This window comes from Balaenoptera acutorostrata, chromosome 16 (assembly GCF_949987535.1).
Source record: "Balaenoptera acutorostrata chromosome 16, mBalAcu1.1, whole genome shotgun sequence".
Lineage (NCBI taxonomy): Eukaryota > Metazoa > Chordata > Mammalia > Artiodactyla > Balaenopteridae > Balaenoptera > Balaenoptera acutorostrata.
In genome coordinates, this window is record NC_080079.1 from 5,216,281 (window position 1) to 5,235,679 (window position 19,399).

The 19,399-nt window shown below is 44.2% G+C and overlaps 1 protein-coding gene across 2 annotated transcripts in view; it reads right to left on the reverse strand.

The window, feature by feature from the left end:
* Window positions 1-19,399, reverse strand: part of DOCK1 (dedicator of cytokinesis 1) — a 532,415-nt gene that overhangs the window by 186,471 nt on the left and 326,545 nt on the right. For both annotated transcript variants that reach the window (XM_057531553.1, XM_057531554.1), the window contains exon 29: window positions 15,390-15,484. In XM_057531553.1, coding sequence (XP_057387536.1) covers window positions 15,390-15,484 — 95 coding nt within the window. The remainder of the gene's footprint in view (window positions 1-15,389; window positions 15,485-19,399) is intronic.

Genomic DNA, 19,399 nt, shown 5'->3' on the forward strand with positions numbered 1-19,399 from the left:
GCTGGTCCCTCCACTGCTTTGTGGACCATGCACTGCCTCCTGGTTTTGCCTCCTGGAGCATCCGTGTGGCTGAAAGGAGATACGACATTTACCGGAACAGATGTCCATCAGTGCCTCAGATGCAGGAGAGCACGCAAAACTGAAGGAAAACACCACATGGGAAGCTAGGGAAGAGATGAAGGTAATGAAAGCTGGAATCTCAGCAAGTGTAAGAACTTGAGGAATGTGAAGGAAAATAGGGCAGAAACAGGGTAAGACATGCAAGCAATGGCTAGAAAGAAGGCGACATAGGTAAGAGGCAGGGAGACCGAATGCCCATTGTTCATAGAATGAAAAATAAAGACAGCCCACGTTGCTTATAGAAGGTGTCCTTTTTGCAAATACAGATTGCCAAACTATAAAGTCTGGGAAACGGCAAACTTGAAAGCTCTGTGCTATTTTCATCCCTTTGTTGAGGATTTCCAGAAGACCAGAGGCATCTTTAGCTATCCATCCCTTCATCTCCATCCAATAACAATTCTTTAAATCCCAAATTTGTGTGCTGCTCTGTGTGAGAGGCTGGGCTGACCCTCTGCAAAGCAGGAGAAGAGCCGTCCTTGAATAGCTCACCTTTGAAGCTGAAGTGGGTAGTTCAAGAAGATGAACTTAGAAATTCAAAGGGAATTACTTGAAAGAAATAAACACCTGAATAAAGTGAAATGTAGCAATGAGGTGGAACAGGACCACTTGTCTAAAAGAGACACAGTCATGTGCATATCACCTAATAATAGGACCTAAAGATGGTCTCCTGCTACCTATGGCGCTGCAGCAAGCCCCCTTGCACTCCCCAAAGCATCAAGAGCGTAAATAACTAAACTGATGAATGTTCCCTTTTGTGATCAGCAGAATCACAAAGGAACTGACAGACAGTGCGGTGCTTCCTCGTGGCCCCTTCATCACAGCATGCCTCGTGAGTGCAGTGTCTGCCCTTGCTTCCTAAACCTCACTCCAGCCTCGGGCATTTCCCAGCCCTGGGAGTACATGATCTTGAATTGTCCCTCAGAGAACAAAGCAGAAATCCCAGCAAATAAAAAGAGTTCCCCTTGAATCTAAACTCCAGAATTTTCACTGATCTCAAGACAACCACTACAAAATCTGCCTCTAACTTGGTCACCTGCGGTCTCGGCCAGGTGGTCTTTCACAGTCAGTCCCGCGTGTAGCTGACCAGAGGCTGACATGAGGCTACCAGATCCTTCTTCTTCTTCCTCAAGCCCAGAGCCTCCCCACCCGCAGCTCTGGAGGCCTCACTGGGCTTGACCCTGGGCACAGGGTCAAAGGGTGGGTAGTCAGTGGACCTCAGCACCTTGATGTGGAAGATTATAGCTCCTCTGATAAAGGAGCACTTCTGCGGCCCCAGGGGACCCAGCCACTTTCTTCCGGGAAAGGTTTTTGGCTCCAACACCCCACAGATCTATAAAGTGTAAACAGAAGCCAGCCCTGAGGGTGATTTTCTTTTCAAAGCTGTACAGATTGAGCAGGAAGGTGAAAGGGGCTGCCCAGGGGCAGCCCCCAGGCCTGCAACACAGAGAGCAAACTCTCTTTGGGGGGGGGGCGTGGGTTTAGCATCTTTGCAACTTCCGTCATCTGGAGTGTCAGAGGAGATGGGCTTCATCCCACAGGAAGGCCACGCACCTCAAGGGATGCAGAGAACAGCTTCCTGGCATCTTAGGGAGGCCACAGAGCAGGGATGGACCCTGTCCCCATTGCCCTCACTGCCAGGACCAGAGTCAAGGCCAAAGGCAAGGCTGATCCCCCCTGAGGTCGGGAAGTGGGCGTGAACTGCACTTAACACACAAGGTCATCCCAGCCCCCCAGGCAGGGTAGGGTCGGGACTCTCTCAGGGCAGGAACACACTGAATCACAAAACGTGGACTCCTGCGGTCCCTGCTGTGGATTTATCTCCATCCACTATGCGGGATCACAGGCACTGCAGAGAGCTCGATGCAGACAGCTCCCGTGTTGCCCCACCCCAGGCCAGCTCAACTGACAAGGGAGAGAAAGGGGGCCAGAGCTGCGTTAGCTGCCGGCTTTCCAGGCTCCCAAAGCCTCACCCCTGCATCTTGCTAATTCAAGAATGATCATCCAGTAACACTCATCACGAGGATGGTGAGGACACTCCCTCTGGCACCGGTGGAGGGTGGCTCTTTGCTGGCCACTGGCATAACCATCGTGAATCCTTCCAGAAGGCTGTTAATTCACAGGGGGCTGGGGAAGGCAAACCACTGCCCCAAGGCTGTCCGACTAGCAGGGGTGTGTTTGAACCAAAGTCTGTCAGACTCTAGAGCAGGTGTGCTTCTCCACCTACAAAGGGAGCTCTTTACCTGATGCAACCTTAGTGACCTTGATAATAACATTACAGAACTGGGATTCACTTTTCTGTCCTGACTTTCACCCAGGTGATCATGAGTAACATACAAAGAAGGCTTGTGCCACCTCTTCCAATCTGACACTGAGGACATATTCTATGATGTAAAACAAAACAAAAGCAATTGCAGCCTCACCTCTAAGGACCAAGATAAGAAACTTTCATAGAAATTTACATCAGAGAAACATGGGCTTCCCCTGGAGAAAGCAGTAGTTCCTTTCACATCAGACCCCAAGGGTGATGGCACTCACACTGTCCCTCATTTGTCTGGGCAGAGAGACATAGTTATGCCTGGGTCCCACAGGGTTCCCTCTAGCCCCTTCTTATCCCAACAATCCCAGCTCAATAAATGTTTTCTTTCAAGTGTTGTGTTATGTATATGGTTTCTTTAAACTGAAAAACCACCAAAATCTACATCTGGGGCAGACGATGAATAATTAGCAGGATGTTTGCCTTCTCGCCGTTTTTCTCAGTATGAGAAACTCGCTTTATAATGCACTGGATATTGGGGAGCTTAGTTCCAGGAGAGAACACCTAACTATTTGACAAACACTGCTCAGAAATGCCAGGCCCCCCAAAATTACATGCAAACCATGTTTACCTCCAAGGATATCTCATAAAAGAGAAGCACTCCATTCCCTCTAAATCAAGCTTAACTCGTAGGTTTAATATCAAAAATAAAGAAATCTATCCAATATGCAGCTTCTTCTCATATTCCATTTCCAAATCATCTGCAGGTTAATAGCTAATTAAAAACACCTTGGACACAATACACTGTAGGATCAGATGGGAATGAGACAGCCATTTACTTGAGTGGAACAATAACATTCAGCTTGAAGAATCAAATCAGATTCCTGACCCCTTAATCCCAGGGATGTTGGGGAAAGCAGAGAGGCAGCCGGCTCCCACATGGCAGGGAAGGGGGGATTTCCAAGGAAGGGCCAAAGCTGCCCCCGTCAATGCCTCCACCGCTGCCTAGCCCTCCCCAGCCAGGACAAAGGAGGAATCATGACAAAGGTGTGCAGGATGAAGGTGTGGAAAGGTCCCTGAAGCAAAGCCACCCTGGGAGGTATTGATGGTTCAGCCTCCGTCAAAGGAGCTCAGCCCTACGAAACACCCCCCTCCCCTTTCAACACATACATCCTATCCCACCGAATCACAGGTGGGGAATTCAACCTGATAACTTCAGCTTTTCTGGCTCTTGCACAAAACCTCACTAAGTTTTTCCTCTGAACATAATGAATCAAGAAAGAGAAAGGAGAGATAAAGGGGGCTCTCCTAACCTCCTCTCCCAAACCTCTGCATCCCAAACAGCCCCATGTTAGGGATGCAATGGCAACAATTCAGAAAAAAATAGGGAAAAGATCATCTCTGCATATGAAAAATGGATTGAAAGCTGAAAAAAGTGGTAAGTGCTAAAAAGCTACCCACGGGTCAGACAGCTGAAGTGCTCCTGGGATGGTTAATATTTATATTCACAAATATTAACATTTAGCACTTACTATCTCTTCCTAAGATCCTGTGTACCCAAGACATGGAGTCAGTGGACACTGGGTCTTGAGCAGAGAGAAGGGCTCATGGCATCTCTGATACAGCAATGCGGGAAAAGGCTTTGGCTGTGGGGCTTTTGTTTGGAACCATTAGAAGCCAATGAAATGAAAAGAGCAAGCTGTCAGAGTTCATTTTCTTCCTAAATCAACCAAATGTAGAATAACAAAATATTTCACTTTTCAATATAATTTGTATTTTCAATTTACTTGCAGCTCTGGTAATTTGACAGGCACGGCATTAAGTAAAACCCTCCTCTGAAGTCTCACTGGAAAGGTTAAGAAGAAACAGCAAGCTCCAGCAGACAGTAGCCAGCAGACAGCAGCTTACAGACCTGCAGTCAGAGGCTGGCTCGTACGTACAAACACGGGTCTCCCTCATACATTTCTGTGGTACATTCAGAACACCTTCAATTAAGGAAATTCATTAGCTAATAGCTAATCACTAGCTAATCATTTGTTTATTGTATATCTACATCTGGAATTATTTCTTTGTGGACCCAAAAATAACAAGGGTAACTGTGTTTCATTCCTAGAAAAGAACCACTACAGGAGTATGTCATGTGTTTTATCAGCTGACTTTGTAATAAGAACATTCCCTATCGACATTCATTCTTTTCAGTCAGGCAGTTACTCAGCCACTGTTTGTTCAGCACCTACTATGCACTGGACAGCGACACCAAACTCCGAGCATCACTGAGATGATGAGTGATTTCCCACAATGCAGCGTCCAAGGGTCATGCACAAAAGTACAGAATCCCATGAAAATGTACCACATGACACATAAAAGCATCTTATATGAGCAAAAATGTATAGAAACCATCACGAACCTAACATTCTGAGTCCATGGAGAAATTATACTAACAGTATTATCATTTCTTTATACACCTGCAAATGTACTACATATGTGAATTTTTTTTAAGTACTCCACTGTCAAGCTGAAGATGGAGATAAAATATTACTCAACTTTATTTCCCATCTTGTGTCTAGAGAAGAACAAGAGGTTGATAAATAATGGTGTAATTCCATGTTCAATCTTCAAGATGATTTCATGTCAAAAACTGCATTTCACGGAGCTTCCATACAGAAAAAATGTTAAGCCCCGCTATTTGGATGGTCACCATGCTTGTTAGGACCAACTGACCAGCAGGAAGTCCACTCGGTTTCCTTCTGCAAGAGTCCTCAAAGATTTTTTTTAAATAAATTTTTTCAACTAAAAAATTTTAATGTCAACCCACAAACACCACTCTTAAGAGGGGGTAAAAAAAAAAAAAAAGGACTCACTGAGTAAGAAAAGATATCAGCAACACACAAAGGACTCACTGAGTAAGAAAAGATATCAGCAACACACATCCCTGAAACAAGGTTCAAGGATGCATGGATAAAAAAGATGTGGTGTATATATACAGTAGAATGTTAGCCATGAGAAAGAAGGAAATCCTGTCATTTGTGAAAACATGGATGGACCTTGAAGGCATTATGCTAAGTGAAATAAGTCAGACAGAAAAAGACAAACACTGTATGATCTCACTTGTATGTGGAACAAAACAAAAACCAAAACCATAACTCCCCCATAAGAGACACTTGCTAATATTTTTCACACATGTCCTATGTGCCAGGCACTAGAAGGGCACCCCTGGGATCTAAATTCTTATCAGTGTGACTTACTCTCATTGTCACGTGAACCTGAGCCACGCCCACAGGGATCTTCTGTGAAGCTGTAGCACCTGGCAGGGCACCTTGGGGAAAACTGCCTCCAATCCTCACCCTCTACAGGAAAGCTCAGCCCTGGCATCGTCAGTGGACGGCTGCTATTATTTATGGTAAAGGCTCCTGTCTTTGCTGGGGTCATGCAACAGAGAAGGGTGGCTGAGAAAAGCAGAAATAAAGAAAAGAGGATCACTGAAATGGATGACATATATTTCTATTCATTACTTAACATTACTGAGACTCAGTTTTTTCATCCATAAAATGGGGACATAGTTGACATGGGGGGGATGATTCTTTGCAGCAGGTGTGACTCTCACGTACACGGAAGGGTGTTTAGCAGCATCACTGGATTCTCCCCACAAGATGCCAGTAGTCCGCACTGTGATACCAAATTGTGTCTGGACATTTGCCGAACGTCCTCTAGGGGGGAAAAGCGCCCCAGGTGGAGAACCACAGAACAGATACCTAAGACAATGCTGGCAACACAGCAAGCATTCAGTTATCATGGGCTTCCTCCTCCACCCATTCTAGACTTAAAAGCATCACACCAGAGGGTCTCACGCTACACATGCTTTCTGCTAAGTCCCAGGAACACTGGAGGTAAAATTTTAGGATGGAAAGATCTGGAATACGACCTATAATAAATATAGGAAAGATCTGGACTACGACCTATAATAAATATAATAAAATATATGGAAAAATATATGGAAATATATGGAAAATATATGGAAAGATCTGGAATATGACCTATAATAAATATAATAAAATATATTTCCTCCATTTTGCTTTGCATTGAGAGCAGTCTCATGCAGCAAATAGAGAGGGCACTTGGCTTCATTCCTCCTAAAGTGAAGTACATCCTCTAGCATTAAGTGCCAGGAGGATGGCGTCGTCAACACCAGCCAGGAGCTCATAGCAAGGTGGGCACCGGCTCGGAGAATTCTTAAACAGATTTTGCCCTTTCAAAACCTTCCTCTAAAGTACACTTCCCTAAATGAGAGTCCTGGCTAAGAGTGCTTCATCACTGCCATTCCTTGCAGAGTACTTTGATTTTTCATCTCAGAATTAAATAAAGAAGCCATTTGAATAAGACCCAACTGTATAAAATATCTACGCCATGTGCAATAAATTAGTGGTTATCAACAACCAGGTAAAATCTGGAATTATCTGTTTTAATTTTAGGCCAAGCTTAATTATTAAGCAAAGAGCAAAAGTACCCATGCCAGAGAATAACTGTATGGAAAATGGTAAAATAATTTATGAAAACGCCATAAAGGATAAACAGAATTCCAACTAATAGCAAAGCACTGCTCATGTGGGCTCCTCTTCCTGCCGTGGGGTCCAGAGCACCATTCCTAGATCCAAATCAAGGGCTGGCTTAGAATCTCGGTGCTTCACAATGGCCACCTCTGCCTCGGAAGAAGACCTCACGTGTTTCTCCCTGAGACTGGCCAGAAATGTGCTCAGCTGCAGCCCAAGTGGGCCCAAACCGGAAGCAGGCCTGGGCCTCAGTGCCCGCAAACTGGGGTCTGAGCTGCAAAACATCTCCACTTAGCCCAGTTTCCCTGTAGAGGATTAAGGTTCCAAGAGTGATGTTATGAAGTGTATGAGCCAAAGCTGAGCACTAGGGAAATTTTCATTCCAGAATGTTTTCATTATCCTGACTTTGAATTCCTGTTTCTTCACTCAGAAACAATATATATATTTTTCCTTTTGGTCCTTAGCTAGTGGGGTTGTGACAGTGTTTATGTCAGCTACTGTATACTGTTTCAAGGGAAAAAATGATACTTAGGTGTGCTTAAAACTGTCAAGTTATTGGATACGCAAAACCTCAAGAGGAACCCAGTTATTTTCAAAAATAAATTAAAAACAACATCAAGTAAAACTCCACGCTTCAAAGAAAGGAGAAAAGATGTTGAGAAGTAATAATCCAAGAGTTTCTTGAGCTCAAAATGCTTGACACCCATGCTTTTAACTTGCACAGAGATTTCAACTCCATGCCCTTTCACCAGAGCAGCGTTTCCTGGCAAGGAGGTTGAGTTGGAAACAAAACACGCTGTCCTCCCAGACTCGACCATTAGGTATCTGTTCTGGCTGTGGCTAGTGCCACAGTACTTAAGGCCGGTCCCCAGAAAGTGGGGACCCCTACCTTTCTCTCTCCCGAAAGCAAATGGTACATTTTCTCTGATCTAAGCCCAAGGCACAGAGCTGGCAAGGACGAAAATTCTTCCACAGCAATGAAACCCAATGGCACTATACCTGCAAAGAGCCTACCTTGCAAATCTGCCTTCTGAGCAGTTTCACGACGTCTAAGAAACCTGGCATCTCAAAGATGGAATCCCTTTCTAAGTCTTAAGGACCCTTCCTATCATGACTATATGCCAAATTAATTTTGGCAGAAACAGCCGTGAGCTTGCCTTCCTGGATGCTGATACATCTGATGAATACTACTTATCAGTGGGAAAAATGCCATATTTTACAGGAGAAAAATAGCTAAGTTACAAAAATATGCATGGAAAATTGACCCAATGAAAGGAGCCATATGTGGTTGTTAAGTGTGTAAATATGTATTGTATGCATTAGGTTGGTGGAAACATAATGCACTGTGTTGATGGACTGAGGAAAACACTCCCTGGTCCAAAAATGCCTGAATCACAGGTGAGAGAAGAGGAGTAGAAATCAGCCAACACTGCCATGCAAAGACGATCGAGAACGCAGACTGTGCTCCCATCACCCTGGACTGTTCGGCCTTCAAACGGTCATGATCAAAAAACGAGTAACACCCAGACATGTGACATCAATAGCAGTACGATCTCATAAATTCCAAGCTGGGAAGAAATGTCAGTGTTTGAAAGTACAAATTTAAGATGAAACCTTGACTTCAGGTAAAGTCAAACCAGACAATAGTTTAGATGGGTTGGTCTCCAATATTTGAATGGTCAACAACTAGACAAGACTAAATTGGGCAGCTCAGCAAAATCCACTACGTTTGAGAAGCTAGTCTTTAGGCCAGGTCCAATGATGACCAACTGCTCACGGTCAACATGCTGACCAGTAACATCTTAAGCATCTCAAAATTGAAATAAAAATAATGTCTTCCATTTTCTGTGGGCACAATTTTGAGTTCTCAACTGATTCCTTCAATGTGATATTCTTTTGCTCAGTATGTCATATATAAGGATCTCCACCATAAGTTGCCAGTCTCCCCTGACAAACTGCAAGAATCTTTTTTATCACCCAGTGAGAATTTTGCAATCCATTATATTTTCCTTCGTGCTCTGTCTCCCAGGCAGCTTCAAGTATTTTGGCTTCTAAAAAACTTCCAGTTTTCTCTATGGCTTTACATGGTTTATTTTATACTCACAGTCTAGGAATCCTTACTTGTAAAATATACCAAGTTCTGTTATGAATGTGTGTAGGATATTAAAAAACAAATTATAAATATAACCTCCTTTAGGCCCCAGCTTAACATGGACAAAACCAAAGAGAATGAGACACAAAATCTACACCAAAAGAGGACACTGGAAAATACTGATAATCAGAGTTGTAAACAATGAGAGCTCTGAGGAAGTAAAAATGATCATTTAATTTATTTTTCATCCTAAGAGAAGAGGACACAAGCAACAAGACCTAGTGAGAAGCTGAATCAGGGTAACTGAATTTTTAAAATTCTTCTGCAAGTCTGAAGGGTGGACAAATGTAAGAAAGGTTTTATCCCATGTTCTGGAGTCCACATGAATAAGAAAGTCTAATTCTAAAAATCTGAAAATTATACTCAATCCTGCCCCTGTTTTTAACCCCATGGCACACAGAAATGTCTTCTGCAAGTAAATAAAAGCAGTTAATAACAAATGCTTCCTTCAAGGTGAAAAAGGAACTCAGTCAAACCAACAGACTCATTTCCTACCAAGTCACTGCTATGCCTTAAACTTCTAGTCAGGATTATTGGTGCACAAACACTACTGGGATGAATTCAAGCCCTACGACCGGAAGAAAGACATAGAAATGCAACTAAGTGGTCACGTTTGTGTTAACAACCAGAGAGAACTCTAAGAGAGCCACAGCATAATTCTTCAACATTAGACTAGGCTACACACACCACAAACTGTAAACCTGAACATTTTAGCTGATAGAAGTTCAAGAATGGCGACCAGCACTTATCTGCCAACAGTGAAGGTCTATGCTTCCAATACCACCTGAGATCTTAAATGGAAACTTAGCATTTGCTTCCCTCTGGGCAGATTAAATAGCACTTCTGGATGCTAACACACAAGTACACGTCTAATGTATCTGAACTGTGCTTATCTTAAATGTCATCTCGCCGTCTGACACTAGTATATCCTAGAGCAGAGTTATAACGTCAGGCCATTGCCAATCACTTACTATCTTGAATATAGCAACCAAGTGACTACTGTCCTTTGGGATATTCACTATATCCTATAAATTTGATTCCTGATTTACAAGTTGTTGCCCCAAAACTAATGTAAAATGTAATTACAGACAGCATCCAAGCCCCACGAATTGAAGAACAGTCCATCTGCAGAGACAAAGCTGAACAAGCACACGAATATTTAAGGGGCCGTAGAGGCTGATCTTGTCAATTTCTAAGCTGTAGGTGGTAAAAATGCATGTCCAGCTGTGTCATTAAAACTTAGATACAGACTCCGGAAACTTCTGGGAATTACTGCTTATCCCAAGGAGGCAAGGAAACATCCTCTGATGCATGCCAGGAGGAGTGGAGGAGGAAGAGACAACTCTGGCAGCATGTAAGATATCAAGCTCTTAAGTCATAGGAATAAAAAGGGGCAAATAGACAACGACAAAGAAAGTGTTATATGGTACCTATGTAATTTCTATGGGAAATTATTTTATTAAGATATTAGTGAGATTCTGTCTTAAAAGTTCACAGCAGGACTCCATAAAGCTAAGTAATGGATGTGATCCTCTGTAACAGCATATACTTTTAATGGCTCCAAAAAGCTAAGTAGGAACATCTTGACTTCTGTGCTTAAAATTCACTCAGGTAAGTAGTAAATCTTACAGAAAAGTTGTGTTTTAAAGACATAAGGATTAAAAACAAAGCAAAATACTCTCTTCGGGAAACAGGAGGCATACTCAAGGTAGCAGGGTGGTTTTAGGCTACGGGCTCTTTAAATACTGGCCCTATAACCTCCCAGCTGTGTGTCTTTTGGCAACTTAAGAAACCTTTGTGCCTCAACTTTCCCATCTGTAAAGTGGGCATAAAAACAACAGCTGTCTCACAGTGCTGCTGAGGGTATTAAGGACATGATGACTTGTAGTCTCCCCCCAGAAGTGCTTGGCACGTGGAAAGCACACGTTTCAGCTCACCCTTAGCCTGAGGATGAAAACGCACAACACATCACAAAGAATGCGTGTGTTAAATGAAAAAGGAGATAAACCCTCCTCTCTGAAACTGGCATTTAAACAAGGATGTTAAAGAAAACTAAAGGGTCACCAACCAGATGTCTTAAGACAGCTTTAAGTGTTACCTAGTTGGTTGCATGGAGGCAGTATCTTCCTCAACCACCTAACCGATTCAGCTTCTAAAACCCAATATTGTTTATTCAACAGAGGGGGCAGCGTTTTAAGGCAGTAAGATGTAAGAAAGAAAATTACAATGATCACAGCCCCAACTTTTTATTTATTTATTTATTTATTGACTTATTTATTTATTTTTGGTTGTGTTGGGTCTTCGCTGCTGCGCACGGGTTTTCTCTAGTTGCGGCGAGCGGTGGCTTCTCTTGTTGCGGAGCACGGGCTCTAGGCACGCGGGCTCAGTAGCTGTGGCTCGTGGGCTCTAGAGCGCAGGCTCAGTAGTTGTGGCACACAGGCTTAGTTGCTCCGCGGCATGTGGGATCTTCCCGGACCAGGGATCAAACCCGTGTCCCCTGAGTTGGCAGGCGGATTCTTAACCACTGTGCCACCAGGGAAGTCCCTCACAGCCCCAACTTTGATCAGAGTCTAAAATGCCTCCTTCATGGCCTACTCTTCTGCTACTCCCTGTGGCTGGGGACCTTGTGCCTGCAAAGTGTGTCAGCTGTGAGAGGAAGGCGGATTGGCTGCAGCTTCTCAGAGTCAGAATCTCTGCAAATAAAAGTTTAGGGAACTCCCTGGTGGTCCAGTGGTTAGGACTCAGCGCTCTCACTGCGAGGGCCTGGGTTCAATCCCTGGTTGGGGAACTAAAATCCCACAAGGTGTGCAGTGTGGCAAGAAAAAAAAAAAAGGGTCTTTACTTGGTATCAACAAACCCACACACACGTACACAGATACATACACACATGTGCATGCACACACAACCACACACATGCACAAATGTCCATATACATGTGCATGCACACATACCACACACACACACACACACACACACACACACACACACACACACACACACACACACACACACAGAGGCATACACAGACACAGCTCCTGCTTGGGACGTTCTGATGGAAGAAACGCTGTCAGCTGGAAGACTTGGCCTCAGAGTACCAGAATTCTTGATGAGACAGCTCCGTACATTTTATGCACAACATAAAAGAAACCACAGGGATTTTACATTCTGAGAGTTTCCTCCTTTATGGAGATGTCTTTTAGGGCTGCAGCCTACGAGCATACGGCCCAAGATAATAGGATGGACTTCTGGCTCCAGACCCTAATTCCATCATCATTGACACAAGACTTTATCCTCAGAAGTCTCCGGCATCTGCCTTTAAAAGGACACAACAAACTGGGGCTTCTGCCTTGCAGAGCTGCCTTTCCCTACGAACAAACAGCTCTCCTCCCTGTGGCTGAGACGCAAAGGCTTGGGTTGGTGGAGATGCCACGGCACACCTGCATCTCTGTCACGTGGCTGCACCCTGCAGAGTGGCACGTGAGGAGGAATGCGGGGATGAGGCCGGCTCTGGAGTGCAGGGAACGCACGATTCCAGCAAGCACGGGTCAAGCCACATCCTCACCCCGGGAACTACAGAACGTCCTGGGAGAAGCTGGACAGGGTCTCCGGAGAAAGAAACTCTGAGGGCTGCGCTCCGTGCTTTGAGTCACAGAGCACGTGGCTTTCGCCCACGTGCAGGTCTGGGGTGATGATCAGATGCCTCAGTGTTGGCAGGAGAAGGCAGAGGACGCAGTAGCAGGAAGAGGCTATGATGCAACCGTAAGGGTATAACTGAAAACAGACTCTCCATCGTCATCAAAATAGCATCAAAGTAAAGTATGGCTGCATCCTCCTCAATGGGGTGACAGTTTACCTCGGTGGGACCCCTGGGACTGGGGTCCCCAAGTCACACAACTTCTGAGGACAGATGGCACCTGACGTTGCAGGAGCAGCCCTCTCCCACCCTTGTCCCCAGGGTGTGGAATGCACAGCCCGGGTGCCAGGACACGGCCACTCTGCAGGGGAGATGCAGCGCAGGTGAAGTCCACATGCGGGGTCATGCGTCCACACGCCCGCCTCCCGACCACACCCGGGGCCGCCCGGCTGCCTGACTCAGCGGCCGCCTTTAGTTCTACTCAGTGGAGTTACGGAGTCGTGGTTTCACTACGGACGTGGCAAGTTTATCTGCCGGGTCTAGTTAAATGCAGAGGCCCCGAGTTACTTCATTGCTAGACGGCAAGGACGGGTCTGTCGTTTTCAGCTACAGCATCCAGCAGAGCAAGGAGAGCCCGAGTCTTCCTGTAGATCTAGGACAGCGGGTTTTGTTTGTTGTTTGTTGAAAACAGGCCACTAAAAACATGAACACTGCAGCTCTCTAGACGCATTCTAAATCGTCACTCACAAAAGTTAATCCCGACAGAGAAAAAGGAAGAAACTCCTCGTGCTTTAAGTTCCTCACTTTCTGGGTGAGGATTCAGATCCCAAGAGAGAGCAGGTGGAAACGCAAGAGGCCAAGGCCAGGACCCCTGCTGTGAGCGCTGGCCACGTTTTCATCTCCAGCTGTGAGATGCCGCTCCCTCCCAAGCCTCTCCACTTAATTCTCAGATGTTGTCCGATGTGAGCAAGGAGGCTTCAGCCACAGCAACATATGACTTAAGATGGACAACACTTACTTCGGCTCAGCCCTAGCGGAGGCCTGCTCAGAACCCGCGGCTTATGGTACCCAGGGCCGAATCCATCCCTGCTGTCCTGGAAAGGAGCGTCACCCACAACAGGCAAAGGGAAAGGCCCTTGCTGCTATGAATTTATCCACAGGGTGGACAAACCATTAAAAAGAGGCAAAGACATCAGGGAAAACATAAATGAAAACCACAACGAGACATCGTACACACGTACCAGAAGGGCTAAAATGAAAAATGGTGACAACAGCAAATGCTGGCGAGGACGCAGAGAAACTGGATCTCTCTTACATGGTTCGTGGGAATGGAGAATGGCAGAGTCTGGCAGTTTCTCACAAAACTAAACATATGATTACCATGCAATCCAGCATTTGCATCCCAGGACGGTTGTGCCAGAGAAATGAAGACTTAAGTTCACACAAAAACCTGTACAGGAACGTTCGTAGCAGATATATTTGTAATAGCCCCAAACTGGAAATAGTCTAGACGTCCTTCAACAGTAAAAATGGTTAAACCACCTGTGGTAACATCCATACTAGGGAACACTAACTCAGCAATGAAAAGGAACAAACCACTGATACGGGACCCTAAATGAGTCTCCAGGGAATTAGGCAGCGTGAAAGAAAAAAAGCCAATCATCCCAAAAGGTTACAGCCTGTATGATTCCATTTATATAACATTTTTGAAATGACAAAATTTTAGAAACGGAGAACAAATTAGTGGTTGCCAGGGATTAGGGAAGGGGGAGGGTCACAAATGGGGAACTGGAGGGACCCCTGTGGTGAAGGCAATGTTCAGTGTTTTCACCATGAGGGTGGATTTGAGAACACAAGCATGTGAAAAAAACTGCAAGAAACTAAACATAAACACTAATGAGTACAAGTCAAGCTGGGAAAATCTGAAGAAGATGGGAAAACTGTATCAATGTCAGTTCCCTGGTTGTAGTTTGGTGCTACGGTTTTACAAGGTTTTACAAAATGTTATCATCAAGGAAAACTGGGGAAATTGTACACAAGATCTCCTGTTTTACTTCTTACCGCGGCACTGACTATGAACCTACAATTATCTCCATAAAAATTGCAAAAAGAAAGAAGCAGAAAAAAGAAGTCAACAGAAATTCCTTCTAGAAACCACATGTGATTGAGAACCCCATGATCTTTGTTGGTGCTTACAGAAATTATCAAACCCAAGTGCTAGAAAATTAACCAACAGCCCTCACAGGAAGATGATGAACAAGGCACGTGTTTAATATTTAATAAGTATGATGAAAATGCTCATGATTTTTTTAAGCTGAAATATGTGAAATGCAAACACTTTTCAAAAAACTCCCACAGAGCTGAGAATCGCTTTGGGTAACAAACACACATCATTAAGATCAGATGGCAAACTGATGCCCTTGACAAAGATGAAGGGAAAGGCGGATCACATTCATGTTTGTTTTCTCCAGGGGGCAGAGCCCAAGTTCTCAGCCCCAGAGCCTGTGCTGGCATAAGGAAAGCACCCAATCTCCAGGCCCATTTCTCCAAAGGACCATCTGCATCACAGAAGGGGGCGCACCCTGTACATTGTGGGAGCCCCCATGGTATCCAGGCAACACCTCCATTCCCACCAGACATGAATCAGGCACCTCGTCAAGGAGAGCCTTCCCCCGTACTCACTTATTCTGCATCATGTTCATGATCACCCAGTCGAAAGGGTAGACATTCTTCCCAATGAGGTTCTTAAACATGATGAATGTTTCCATCAGGAAATCCTGAAATAAAAAAGAGAACATTGAAACAACCCACCCAGAAAAAGGTGAAAACCAATGCCCCCTGGAATAATTACAATATAAATGACTTTTTTTTTTCTTTTAACTGAATGAGAACATGCGAAAAAGTAATGAAGATGTATTTCACAGGAGGTATGTATTACACTTCTGCCTTTCTGTTTGCCTGAGCACCTCCTGTCCTGGAGAACTTTGTCAAGGACATATTAAAAGATACTCCTTGGGCATATATATGAGTCACAAAGAGTAAATCCCCAAAGGTTACAAATACATAGTCACACTTTCTGCTTAAAGAAACCTTTTTAAAAAAACATAACATGCAGGTTGTAACTATGTCTTATATTTACTCTACAGAGATTTTTCATTATGAACAGGGTCCATTGGGTTGAATATGCCGTATTATTATCCTTTCCTCTTTCTTATGTAATTTAACAGCTGAAAGGCTCAAACAGGAACTCCTGACCATCTGCACCTATTCAGCTCCCAGTAAACCATTTGAGCATGCGGTCGCATTGCCAGACTCTTTTATGTGGCATCCTCAAATCCATAAGCTCCTCAGTTATGCCTCTGTTGTCTCCTAGATGGTCCCTGAATTTCACGAGTGGTTCCCTGCTGCCCGACCTTGCTTCCTGGTCAGTTAGACCGCTCCTGGCATCAGGAAAGGGGTTCCCCTTTCCTAGTGGGCCCACTCTGTGCCTGTCAGAATTAGGAGAATTTCTTGAATCTGACAGTTTAGTGCTTATTCTGAGCTAACCTGAACAAAACAAGCGGTTATCCTGAAAAGCACATATCCCGGTAGTCCGGGATGCATGCTCCCTCAAGATCTGGGTGGGAAGGGGACAGGCAACTGAGAATTCATGTAGGAAAATGAGGTCATAGTCAGAGATGGCCAAATAGAGTGGATGTTTCTCATTTATTTCATCTACTGATTCATAATTAGGTACAATGGCTGTGAAGACCAAGGTGGTGAACAGAATTTATGCAGCCAAGAAAGCAATTCCTAGCACAAAGTTCTACCCAAGAACTTCTTGCACAGAGACACCAGTTCCATCCGACAGCAGCAATAAGCCAATGTTCAAAGATGCTTCCTCTGCAACCGTAACAGCAATGCCAGGTTACAGCGAGTCATCTCTGCCTTGGGAGGGGTTTGTCGAGCCTCCTCCCATGAATAAAAACTCAAGAAGCGATCGTAATCACCCTTTTTACAACAGAGGCCTCCAGTGCAGGAGAGGTTAGGATCCCGGGCAGAGTCAAGAGGGAAACATCAGTTCCACGTCCTCCAAACTCTGCCCACAGGAGCCCTGACCAGCAGGGCTTGTGAGCAGGGGTGTTCTAGGTGCCCCCTGACACAAGGAACAGTTTCTCTCCCCAGTTTAATTACTGAAATTCATACTTCACTCCTTAAGTTTCCCCACTTTGTCAAGAGTTTCACATTTTAATGACCAGGTTGCCTACTTTGCCGGCTGAGTGCAGTGATTTAGTCACATCTCTATTTGCATGAAATTGCTGGCTTTCTTACTGATCATTCCTCAAAGCCTAATAATTGAGATACAGGGTCTGGTTTTTATTATTCTAGAAGAGAAGCATACTTTCCCAATTCCTTTTTTTTTTTTTTCCTCTAGGAAACACAGTCCCATACTTCATTAGTATGGCTCAGCTGTTAAATGTTGGTACTTTGCTGATCAAACAAAATGCTGCAGATTGTCGGATTTGAGGTTTTGCAAGGCTTCCCTGTCGGTCTGCATAATTTACTAGCCAGGGTGGTGGTCCCCACCACTGCATTTGCCTAGAACGGCCGATGAGGCTGAACAGACTATTACCACTGCTATCTCCAAGTCAAAGAGGGGAGCTGGACGATTAACATGAGATATTTTGTGAAAATCTCATCTTTTCATGATCAATCCATCCCTGCTGCATTTTTAGTTTGATTATTCACAAGATGCTCCATATAATAAGAGGACAGCTCTAACAACAGCCATCAGTGTGTTCCACAGGCAAAATCTTCTTCTAAAACCATCTGCTTCTGTCCATCTCTATCCCCACCCACTTGGATAAATGATCATCCTTTTTCACCTGGACTACCAGCGGGGAATCCTAGCCCATCTACCTATGGTCACTCTTGTCTCTCTTGGTCCCCACACTTCACCCATAGTGACCTTTTCAAATTACAAATCTGATCAGGGCACCAACACTTCCCCCAATCTCCCACTGAAGCCACGGCCTCAGGGGCCTCCCAGTGTTCCTAGATTAAAGCCAAAGAGTCTTGATTCTCAGAAGTAGGAAGTCACCATTCTCTTAAGTCAAAGAAATAACTGTTTCAGACAAGGACCATCAATATATGCTAAACTTATCAGATGAAACATTACTAGAGGATAGGACCTTTGCAATTTTCTGCAGATGCCAAAGTATTACCCAAAGATTACATGATAATCTTTAAGGGGCATGTATCTTCACAACAGAGAGATCTGGCAGTTACTCCCTCTCAACCAAGTGATCAAACCCAGCATCATCAGTAGTGGTCAGCCTGGCATTCCCAGACTCCCAACAGACACATCAGGGAATGCTTAACACCAACTTCTATTCCGCTTGCCAAAAGGGTGAACTTGAATTTTAGATCAAGCTTCCAGCTTGCAGGACACAGGAATTTGCAGAAACAAATCTGCACACAAGGCAGCAATCAAAAATTCCAGAATGGGTGAAAGTCTGCAAAGCTAATGACTTTATCCCTTCAACAAAATAAATAAAAGTGAAATAAAATTTTAAAAAGCAATGCCATGAATGGGAAGGAAAAACGAGGTGATGAACTTATTCTAGAAAAAAGAAGAGATTAATGAGAGATAACCAAATACGACATGTGAATCTGGACTAGATGCAGATTTGAGAAAGCCTATAATGAAATACAACAAAGACTGGGGAGAACTGAGGAGAAATTTGAATATAGACGGTATGAAGAGATGATTGTTATGTTCTGGAAGGTCATTAAGGCCACTGACTATCGTCTTCAACCTTGAGAGATATTTGCTGAACCACTAACATGTTTCTCACATACTTACGGGATTTGGCTACATAGAAAGAGGTACATAGAGATACAGGGGAGGTAAGTATAGCAAAGTGCTTGCAACTGATGAATTCAGGTGACAGGAATAATGGTTTTCATTGTACTATTCTTTCAGCTTTTCTGTATGTTTGAAATTTTTCAAGATAAATAGAGCAAAGAATTCAAGCAAAATGGAGAGAATCAACATGAGATCAGTGAACTGTATCACCGTCAACATTCTGATTTTGACATTGTTCTATAGTTTTGCAAGATGCCACTATTGGGAGAAACTGGGTAAAGAATACAAGGATGCTCTGTATTATTTCTTCCAGCTGCATGTGACGCTACAATTTTCTCAAAATGAAAAGTTTACTCAAAAGTAAATGCTTTAAAAATAATTTTAAAATAATTAAGGGGAAAACGGTAAATAAATGATACAGAAACGGAAACCAAACAAGCAGAAAAACACAAAGCCTCTTAGCGTGACCAATGGGGCCCCATGCAGTGTGATGCCCCAGCACCTCTCCGGCTGCACCTCACCCCCAGTACCCTTGCCGCTCTACCACCTACAGTGCTCTTTCTTCTATTCCTCGATAGTCCACAATCCTCTCCTTTGCAAAGAAGGCTACCTGACCACCTGACTCAGTCCAGTCTGGCTGCTTTACAGGGATCATTCTTCTGGAGCATGGATAAGCTGGGTTATTTGAAAGACTCCCTGATGACCTGTGATATTCTCCACTAGACTGGGGGCCACGAGAGCAAGACCCGTCTGCACTGCCTGCTGTCACTTCCTCCACCTGTTAACACAAAGTCAGTCTCCAATAAATAGCTATTGAGTGAACTCACTATAAAAGGATTCTGCA